The sequence below is a fragment of the Mandrillus leucophaeus genome, unplaced genomic scaffold (assembly GCF_000951045.1).
Source record: "Mandrillus leucophaeus isolate KB7577 unplaced genomic scaffold, Mleu.le_1.0 Scaffold1052, whole genome shotgun sequence".
NCBI lineage: Eukaryota > Metazoa > Chordata > Mammalia > Primates > Cercopithecidae > Mandrillus > Mandrillus leucophaeus.
The window spans coordinates 296,104-306,271 of NW_012098677.1; the positions used below are offsets into that span (position 1 = coordinate 296,104).

At 39.4% G+C, this 10,168-nt stretch overlaps 1 protein-coding gene across 4 annotated transcripts in view; it reads left to right on the forward strand.

Annotated features, from left to right (window-relative positions):
* The window catches only part of SIK3 (SIK family kinase 3), a 127,823-nt gene that overhangs the window by 375 nt on the left and 117,280 nt on the right, over positions 1-10,168 (forward strand). For 3 of the 4 annotated variants that reach the window (XM_011982060.1, XM_011982067.1, XM_011982076.1), the window contains exon 2: positions 2,580-2,643. In XM_011982060.1, the coding sequence (XP_011837450.1) occupies positions 2,580-2,643 (64 nt within the window). Of the gene's footprint in view, positions 1-2,579; positions 2,644-6,721; positions 6,846-10,168 lie in introns of all 4 variants that reach the window. The other variant, XM_011982084.1, reaches the window with a different exon arrangement.

Sequence of the window (10,168 nt, forward strand, 5' to 3'; positions counted from 1 at the left end):
CAAGAACTGCACAAAAGATTATTTCAGAAGATGATGAGAATTTATTTTATTTAGTTCAGAATTCTAAAACAGGATGGGAAGTCCAAAAAGAAGAGAATTTAGAGAGGTGAAAATTTAGAGATGAATATAAGGGTTTTTTTAAACAGCATTATTTGAATACTAGTTTCTGTGATCATGTTGTAAATTGTTATGGCAAAGGATTGCTTCCTGCATCAATCAAAACCTACCTCTTTTCTATTCTAATAGGATCCTAGACTTAGTTTTCCAAGGTAGTAATTATTTTGATAATCAAGAGACCAGATCAAGAGACCAGATCTGTCCAAGAGGAGAGATTTCTATTTTAGTTTTTTTTTTTTTTTTTTTTTTTAGTCTTCCCAAGAAACATGCATATTTTATGCCATCATCAAAATGATTCCCTAGCCTAACTACAAAAGCAGTAAATCTGATGGCTGGAATTTCAGGCGGAATCGGAGGAGAGGACCTTGACTTAGCAGGCTGGTGGAAGAGATATTTTGGGAGAGGTGGGGCTTCGGGATGCTTCTCAAATTGCAAAGTGTTGGCAGCCGAAAACTTTGCCTCTGCATAGGCCCAATTCTACTTGCTGCTTTCTGCCAGAACAGCCATCTCTTCGTTCTGAAGGAAGTGGCCACCCACTCAGTTATTTTGCTGCTGTTAGTCTGTAGTAAATGGTTACTAGCCCAGACATAGGCCCGTGTGTAAGAGTGGAGAAAGTACACCCAAGGCGCTACGGGCAAGCTTTCATAGCCTGTTAATTTTATGGAAAAGAAAACATGTTGTGATGTTAATATGTGTGGTTAAAACGACAGCATTAGAGCTCTTCCCTGGCACCAGCTGCTCACATAATGAAATTAGGTCAACAGGAGCAGACCTGTTGAAATTTATCAGCCTAAATTATGTTGAACAACGCCTACGTTCTACCCCACAAGCAAACTTATGAAAGCTTCCTGGTGTTGCCTGAAGACCTGTATCTGTGAGCTCATAGGTGTCTAACCTCGGCTTCCTTCCTATTCTGATAGACTCAATACATTTCTTGACTTTACCTTTTAAAATAAATCATCTTTAAATAATTGTGGGGCTTAGGTTGACCTTTTTCAAGACGTTGACTTATAGGTATTACCCTTGTAACCGAATTCTGCAGATATGCCTGTCTTCCCCAAGATTAGCCTATGAGAATTTCCGTAGGTCCAGTGCTAGCTTTGAGCAGTGGCTTCTTCCAAGCTTTGATTTTGCTTTCTGGCAGCTGGGTCTTAAAAATTTTTTATTTATTTATTTATTTATTTATTTATTTATTTTTGAGATGAAGTCTCACTCTGTTGCCCAGGCTGGAGTGCAGTGGCATGATCTCTACTCACTGCAGCCTCCGCCTCCTGAGTTCAAGTGATTCTCCTGCCTCAGCTTCCCAAGTAGCTGGGATCACAGGCATATGCCACCACGCCCAGCTAATTTTTGTATTTTTAGTAGAAACGGGGTTTCACTATGTTGGCCAGGCTGGTCTCGAACTCCTGACCTCAAGTGATCCACCCACCTCGGCCTCACAAAGTGCTGGGATTACAGGCGTCAGCCACTGTGCCTGGCTGGAGCTGAATTTTTAATTGTGTTTAATTAATTTAAGTGTAAACTAAAAGTTAATAATTTTAAAAATAATTGTTGAAATGATAATATTTTGGATATATTGGGGTCAATAAAAAATATTATTAGAATTATCTTCACCTTTTCCTTTTTAAATGTGGCTACTAGAAAAGTTAAAATTACATGTGCAGTTCGTATTATTTTTCTATTGGACAGCACTGTTCTAGAAAGATATACAATAAGCAGTGAACAGTGTTCTTCTGGGGATTGAGATGGAGGAGACTGGGAAGAGGAAAGCCTTTGGTCTTTTGTTTCATAATGAGTGTACATAGCCATTATTACTTTTAAAAATGTTTGACGGAAAATCTAAAAAGGAAGAAAGGACTGACAACATACTACAATGAATTTTTAAAAGGAGCAACAAACGGACCAATACAAAACACAAATCACTTGCGTTACTTTAAAAGGTTGAGTATTTTAAATCACTGCTCTCTTTTTTACAAATAAATGGGCAGTGGAAAGGAAAGTTGTCATTTGTATTACAAAAAGAAAGCCATATGTGATTTCTGTGGAGTTCTTAATGTGATTCCCATTATTTTCTCCAAAGGCTTTTTTTTTTTTTTTTTTAATGGGGCATTTTTGTGCTTCAAATGGTTGATGTTGAATCTGAACTTTAAGTTTTGGTTCTTGACAACTTCTTTGCCTCTCAGTTTTATGGAACTTAAGAGATTGCAGAGACCTCATGGAACATCAAAAGGACTATCTCTCTCAAGCAATGAATGTTTCCTACTTTTAAGAACTTGGAGGAATATCTAATTTTCCCTTTCTTCTTAATAACATTTATATTTGTTTCCCCCAAAATTTTAAATTTTCTTTAATCTGTAGTGGTTATTAATATTTCAAATGAGAAAAGAGGAGTCATTAGTTTCTCTTCCTATATCAGCCTGTCATTTGTGTCACTGTCTGTCACTTTCCTGCCTTTGCACCAGGTTATGGAGACAGAACGGATGATTTATCTGGTGACAGAATATGCTAGTGGAGGGGAAATATTTGGTAAGTACACTTATTGCATTCTTTAAACAGCTGTTGAGCACACTCTAATAGCTGGTCAGTGCCTTTGTCACTTGATGCTGTTCTTCAGTCCTGTCATTTTCTATCAACCAAGTCATTTTGTTTCGATTAATCTGGTAAAATCCCTTCAACACATTTGTTTCCTTAGCAAAGGTGTTTTGTTTATTTCAGTCAGGCGCTGACAGTTGAGATTAAAGATCTCCGAAAACAAGCATCCTTTCTGAACGTGGGACTTAGGGTCTTTCCAGTTTGCAGGTTCTCACTGAGGTTACCAAGTGCGACAGAACTCACACAAGTATGTGGGTCTCTGTTGTGTAAGAAAGAGCCACTGAAAGCAAACAGTCTCACCCCAGCGCGTTCCTTAAACTTTGTTTAAATATAAGGTGTAACTATATTATTTACTATGTGTTCACCATTCCCCTCAATGATTCTTGTAATTTTGGGGGTTCTGCCTCTCACACTTAGCTTCAGCACAACGTCAGAAATAAGCAAGAAACTTTGTTACTGACAAATCTGATTTTTAAGGTGGTAAAAACTGATTAAAAGTTTTTTTTATAACAGTGATAAATGGAGCCAAGTAGAGTTAAAGGGTAAACTTCCAAAGCGAAATTGATGTGTCTTTTTTTTTTTCTTTTGGCAACTACAGAAAAAAGTTTCTTTATATACCTTATTTGTCTAATTTCCTTATTTTTTAAAAAATTTATCAATATGAGCACTTACTAATTTAAAATTTGTTTTTTAATTTTTATTTTAAACATTTGCTCCTTCCTGCATGCTGAAAAAATGTATTTAAAAGCATAGAATCACTTTTAAAATGGAATCTTCTTATTAATGACTACTCAGTTGTGGCGGCATGGATATGTGTGTGTGTGTGTGTGTGTGTGTGTGTTTTAAAGTTTCTCTAGCGATCTAGTATGTTTTTGTATCAAAGTATCTTTAGGATAAGTGCTAGTCCTTTTTAAAAGAGGTATCGTTATTTCTTAATTTTATATTTAATTGGCTAGTTAATGTTAAAGCTAATGGTGATAGAATGAAATTTATACTCAATATAGTATAGGAGGGGATACTTTATTTTAAAGAAATGAAAGCATTACAAGATTGGAAGGATAACGTTGTTTGTCAAGAAGGTATAGTAGGCTTTCAGTATGTATGATAATTATATGCCAGTCATGTGCCTTGGAGATGCTGACTCAATTAAGACACTGGTTTTCCTTTCTGTGGAGAAATCTGGTGGAAAACAGACAGGGAAATCAACATATTACTTTGAAGATGAGAATGGAAACTGTAAACTCTGTATAGTAGAGAACAGTAGTGCAGATGGCAGTTTGGTTAACTTTTGGAGATCAGGGAAGGCTATGCCCTGGAGGGAGGGCATGGTTATATGGAAATTTATGAAACAGAAAATGAAAGCACAAGAGAGAATATCTGGAGAGAGAGAAATAGCAGTCATGTTATTGGGAGACTATACTATGGTCTGACATTCCAGGCACGTTATGATAAACCTGCCTTAATTAAGATCACAAATGTACACAAAGGCAAATAGAAAACTTTCAGTATCTAGATAATGTTTTTTCTTTGGACAAGGTGTCGCTCTGTTGCCCAGGCTGGAATACAGTGGTGCAATCCTAGCTCACTGCTGCCTGGGCTCAAGCGATCCTCCTGCCTCAGCCATCTGAGTAACTGATACTATAGGTGTGCACTACCACACCTGGCTAATTTTTAAATTTTTAGTAGGGACGGGGAGGGGGTGGGGGTCTCACTATATTGCTCAGGCTGGAAGATACCTATTTACAAGTTTTATTCTATAAAAAGTCAAACATCTTCCAAATCCTTGAGCTGCCTGTTAGGTATTTTAACTCATAGAAAGATATTTATTGGTGGAGAACCAATGGTAATTTGGGGAGAAAAAAGATCATGTCTGTCACTGGCGTCCGTGTGAGGAGACCACCAAACAGGCTTTGTGTGAGTAACAAGGCTGTTTATTTCACCTGAGTGCAGGTGGACTGAGTCCGAAAAGAGAGTCAGCCAAGGGAGATGGGGTGGGGCTGTTTTATAGGATTTGGGTAGGTAAAGGAAAATTACAGTCAAAGGGGGTTGTTCTCTGGTGGGCTGGGGTGGGGGGTCACAAGGTGATCAGTGGGGGAGCTTCTGAGCCAGGATGAGCCAGGAAAAGGAATTTCACAAGGTAATGCCATCAGTTAAGGCAGGAACCGGCCATCTGGATGTGTACATGCAGGTCATAGGGGATATGATGGTTTAGCTTTGGCTCAGAAGCCTGACAATGTCATCTTAATGTTTGTAATAAAAAAGACCCAAACACAGGGCACATCAATCTACCTTACTCTTTAAGAAAGTAGATTTTATGTATGTATGTATGTATGTATTCTTTTTTGAGCTGGGGTCTTGCTCTGTTGTCCAGATGAAGTGCAGTAATGGGATCACAGCTCAGTGCACCCCCAGCTTCCTGGGCTCAAGTGATCCTCCTGCTTTAGCCTCCCAAGTAGCTGGTACTATAGGTGTACACCACAATGCCAGGCTAAATTTTAAATTTTTATAGCGATTAGGTTTCATTATGTTGCCCAGGCTGGTTTTGAACTCCTGGGCTCTAGCAATCCTTCTGCCTTGGCCTCCCAAAGTGTTGGGATTATAGGCATGAGCCACTGCACCCAGCAGGAAGCAGTATTAGAGAGATAAGTTTCTTGGTCATGGACTTCCTGTGAATGTACCTTAAGGGATGAACAAACAGAATACCACTTCTGATAATATTACTTTAAAAACAAAATATTTTAGGTTGGTGCAAAAGTAGTTGTGGCTTTTGTTATTGAAAGTAATGGCAAAACCCACAATTACTTTTGCACTAATCTATAATTATGTATTATAACATATTGTATAATATATAACAATAGAATTTGAAATGTTATTGATACTATTAAGTAATATTATTATAAAAGATCCAGATGAGGAAGAAAATAGTGTATTACCTAAAGAAATTATTGAGCCCGCACAGGGATAGAACTGTCTCATGAGCTCTGATTTTTAAAAGTGTCTGTGTAAAAAAGATGAAAGGGGCTTATTCAAGAAAACCTGGGCTTTTGATGTATTTAGACCTAGGTTTGAATCAGATCTCTGTCACCTATATTTGCACTTTTACTTAGAGCAAATTACTAGATGATTCTGGTACGCAGTTTCTAGGTCTGTAAAAGGTAAGATCTAGAATATTTGTGTTATAGTTTCGCACATATAGAGCTCTAGCACAGGGCTTCCTTACGCCTTCATGTGAGAGAATGAATGGGAGATCAACTTCTGGTATAAAGGTGTGAGGAGCTCTGCTTTCTTGCCTTGCTTGCTGAAACAAGTGAAAACTATTAAAGAAAACAAAACCCAGTCATGTAAAGTCTCAGGAAATCATCCTAAGGGTAAAACAGAAAATGAAGGAACATTATTCAAGAGCATCTGTGCAAATTCAGTAAGAAACAAAGTCTGGTCAGCAGTGTGAAAGTTCCTGTCCAGACTACTGCAGCCAAGAACACAGGGCTTCCTCCTGTCAAAATACAAAATTACAAGTTTAGTTTGATGATCCCAGTTGGCTTTATTTGCAATTCTACAATTGGGCAACATTTCATTTCATAGAATAAGTGTTTCAGTAAGCTGAGCAGAAGAGTTTGGCTTATAGACAGAAGGGGTTAAGAAGTCTGAACAGTGTATTGCTTACTTTTAAACAGAATAATAGAAAATTAACTAATTACTTAACATCAGGTTACTTCAGGCTACCTTTTTTTTTAAGGATTAAAGCAGAGGAACTTTATCATTGTGCCAATTAAAGATTTTAGACTGGGCTGTTTGGGAAATTGGCTGTTACCTCTTTCTCCTGATTTCTCAGGTCAGATAACAACCTAGTTTTCGGTTTGGAACTTTAGCATGAGTGACTCCATTTTGATGTTAAGTTTGGTCTGTTGGTGCCTAGTGCAGAAGTTTATTAGAAAACAGTGGTCTCCTGTAATTTTTATTTGTCGCTTCTCCTTAATTCTCTCCAGCATCTGAATAGCAGCTTTCTTCCCAGGAGGATCTGGACATCAGCATTTCTCATTCTGCCCCCAGCTGCCTATTGCTGAGTCCTGGAGAAGTGCAGTTAAGAGATGGGGGCCTCTTCTTCTACTCAGCCCCCACTTGTGGAACTTGATCAGGTATGCCGAGAATACTAGGACCCAGATCACTCTTGCCCTGGGTCTTAAGACAGTGGTTTCAAGCTGCTAGGAGAGGCAAGCTGAGAGGACCCCAGGCTGCTGTCCTCCCCCTCGCTCTCCATCCACTAAACTGTCAGTTCCTAGAGTGGGAGTGTGTCACTCAGAGAAGTTTACTATTGTCCCCAACCCCAGCTCCAGAGCCCTAACTCTGAGATTTTACCTGCGGAGAAAAACAAACCGTAAAACAGCTCCTAATTTCTTCCCAAAGGAACTGACTTCATTTGAAACAGGGAGTGAAGTTCAAACCTGATTGTACTCTCAAGAAGAGTAGAGGGAAAAGAAAAAAGAAAAAGAAAGAGGTTGTGGAGATTGTGGTAAAGGGCATTTGAGAAGAGATTCATGAAACAGGCCAAATGGTAGGTTTGCTAGTTTGCAGGAGAGAACCAATGAATTAATTTAGAAAGACCTTTTCTGGGGTTAGAATAAAAATAAATCACTGGCTGGGTGCACATCTGTAATTCTAGCTACTCAGGCAGGAGGATGGCTTGAGCCTAGGAGTTGGAGGCCAGCATAGGCAACACAGGGAGACCCTGTCTTAAATAAAAACAAAAATAAAACAAAAAAACACTGATGGCAAAAAATATTTCTTCAAAGGAACCAGAATTTGATTGTATTGTTTGTAGACCAATTTGTGCCCCAGGGCATTGTTCAAAACAAAAGGGCAATCAGCCAGCAATTAGTGGAGTTTAACAGCTGGATATGGTCAGTAAACGGGAGGGAGAAAGTCCTAGCAAAAACACTGTGATCCCAAAGTAACTAACTGTAGGCCTACCGAAGCTGCCTGTTCCAGAGGAAACACATTAGAGGCTGAACACTGTAAATATAGAGAAATAAACTTCACTAGAAGAATCCAGCCTTTAGCTGGGCATGGTGGCATGCACCTGTAGTCATAGCTCCTTAGGTTATTGATATGAGATCTTTGAAACTATGGGCATTTTACAGCTATAAATTTCCCTCTAAGCATGCTTTGACTGCATATCATGAGTTTTAGTATGCTGTATTTTCATTTTCATTCATTTGAAAGTATTTTCTGAATTCGCTTTTGATATTTTATTTATTTCATTATTTATTTAGAAGTGTGGTGTTTAATTTTCGGTATTTGTGAATTTCCCAAATGTTTCCTACTCTTGATTTCCAGTTTCATTCCATTATAGTTGGTGGTTTTTCTGTTCTCTGTTTCATAATTTCTGCTATAATCTTTGTTATTTCCTTCTTTCTGCTTGCTTCAGTTTTAGTTTGTTCTTCCTCTTCTAGTGTCTTGAAGCAAGCAGAAAGAAGGAAATAAAGATTATAGCAGAAATTATGAAATAGAGAATAGAGAAACAATAGAGGATATCAGTGAAACCAAAAGATGGTTCTTTGAAAAAATCGACAACATTGATAGATCTTTAGATAGATGAGAGAGAGAGAGAAGAAAAAAAGAGAAGACTGAAATGACTAAAATCAGAAGTGAAAGAAAGGAGCATTACTACAGTCCCTTAAGAAATAAAAATGGGCTGGGCGTGGTGACTCACACCTATAATCCCAACACTTTGGTAAGCTGAGGTGGGAGGATTGCTTGAGTGCAGGAGTTCAGTACCAGCGTGGACAACATAGTGAGACCTTATTTCTAGTAAACATAAAAAATTAGCCGGGTGTGGTAGCATGAGCCTGTGGTCCTAGCTACTTAGGAGGCTGAGGCAGGAGGATCACTTGAGCCCGGGAGATCAAGGCTGCAGGGAGCCATGTTTGTGCCAGTACATACCAGCCTGGACAACAGAGCAAGACCCTGTCTTAAAAAAATAAATAAAAATGATTATAAAGGAATATTATGAACAACTGTATATCAACAAATCAGCTGGGCTTGGTGGCTCATGACTGTAATCCTAGCACTTTGGGAGGCCGAGGTGGGTGGATTGCTTGTTCTCAGGAGTTCAAGACCAGCCTGGGCAACATGGTGAAACACCGTCTCTTACAAAAAAATAGAAAAATTAGGCACTCATGGTGGTGCACACCTGTAGTCCCAGCTACTCGAGAGGCTGAAGTGGGAGGATCACCTGAGCTTGGGAGGTGGAGGTTACAGTGAGCTGTGATTGCACCACTGCACTCCAGCCTGGGCAACAGGGTGAGACCCTGCCTCAAAAAAAAAAAAAGTCAGATAACTTAGATGAAATGGACAAATTCCTAGAAAGATACCAACTGTTGAAACAACTGACTTAAGAAGAAATAGACAGTCTGAATAGACTGATATCAAAGTAAAGGGATTAAAGTAGTTATCAAAAAAACTACTCACAAAGAAAATCCCAGGCCCAGGTGGAATCACTGCAGAATTCTACCAAACATTTTAAGAACAATTAATAGCAATTCTTTACAATGTCTTCTAGAAAACAGAAGAGGGAACACTTTCCATCCATTTTATGTGGCCAGTATTACTCTGATACCAATACCAGAAGACAGTACAAAAAAATTATAGACAATATGGCATGGGTGCAAAAATCCTCAACAAAATAGTTACCACCTGAACTCAGCAACATATAGGAAGAATTATACATTGTGGCCCTGTGGGATATCCCAGGAACAATAAAGATTCCTAGGATTGGCCAGGCGCGGTGGCTCACACCTGTAATCCCAGCACTTTGGGAGGCCGAGGCGGTTGGATCACCTGAGATCAGGAGTTCGAGACCAGCCTGACCAACATGGTGAAACCCCATCTCTACTGAAAGTACAAAAAATTAGCTGGACATAGTGGTGGACACCTGTAATCCCAGCTACTTGGGAGACCGAGGCAGGGGAGTTGCTTGAACCTGGGAGGTAGAGGTTGCAGTGAGCCAAGATCACACCACTACACTTCATCCTGGGCAACAAGAACAAAACTCCATCTGAAAAACAAAACAAAACCAAAAAACAAGGTTCCTGGGATAGATACTAATAGAATACAAAAGAAACATGACATCTCAATAAGATGCCAAAAAATTGACAAAATCCAACATTCTGGCTGGGTGCAGTGGCTCACACCTGTAATCCCAGTACGTTGGGAGGCCAAGGCGGGTGGATCACCTGAGGGCAGGAGTTTGAGACCAGCCTGGCCAACATGGTGAAACCCCGTCTCTATTGAAAATACAAAAATTAGCCAGGTGTGGTGGTGCACACCTGTAATCCTAGCTACTCTGGAAGCTGAGGCATGAGAATCGCCTGAACCCAGGAGGCAGAGGTTGCAATGAGCCAAGATCGTGCTACTCCCCACTCCAGCCTGGGTGACAGAATGAGACTTTGTCTCAAAAAAA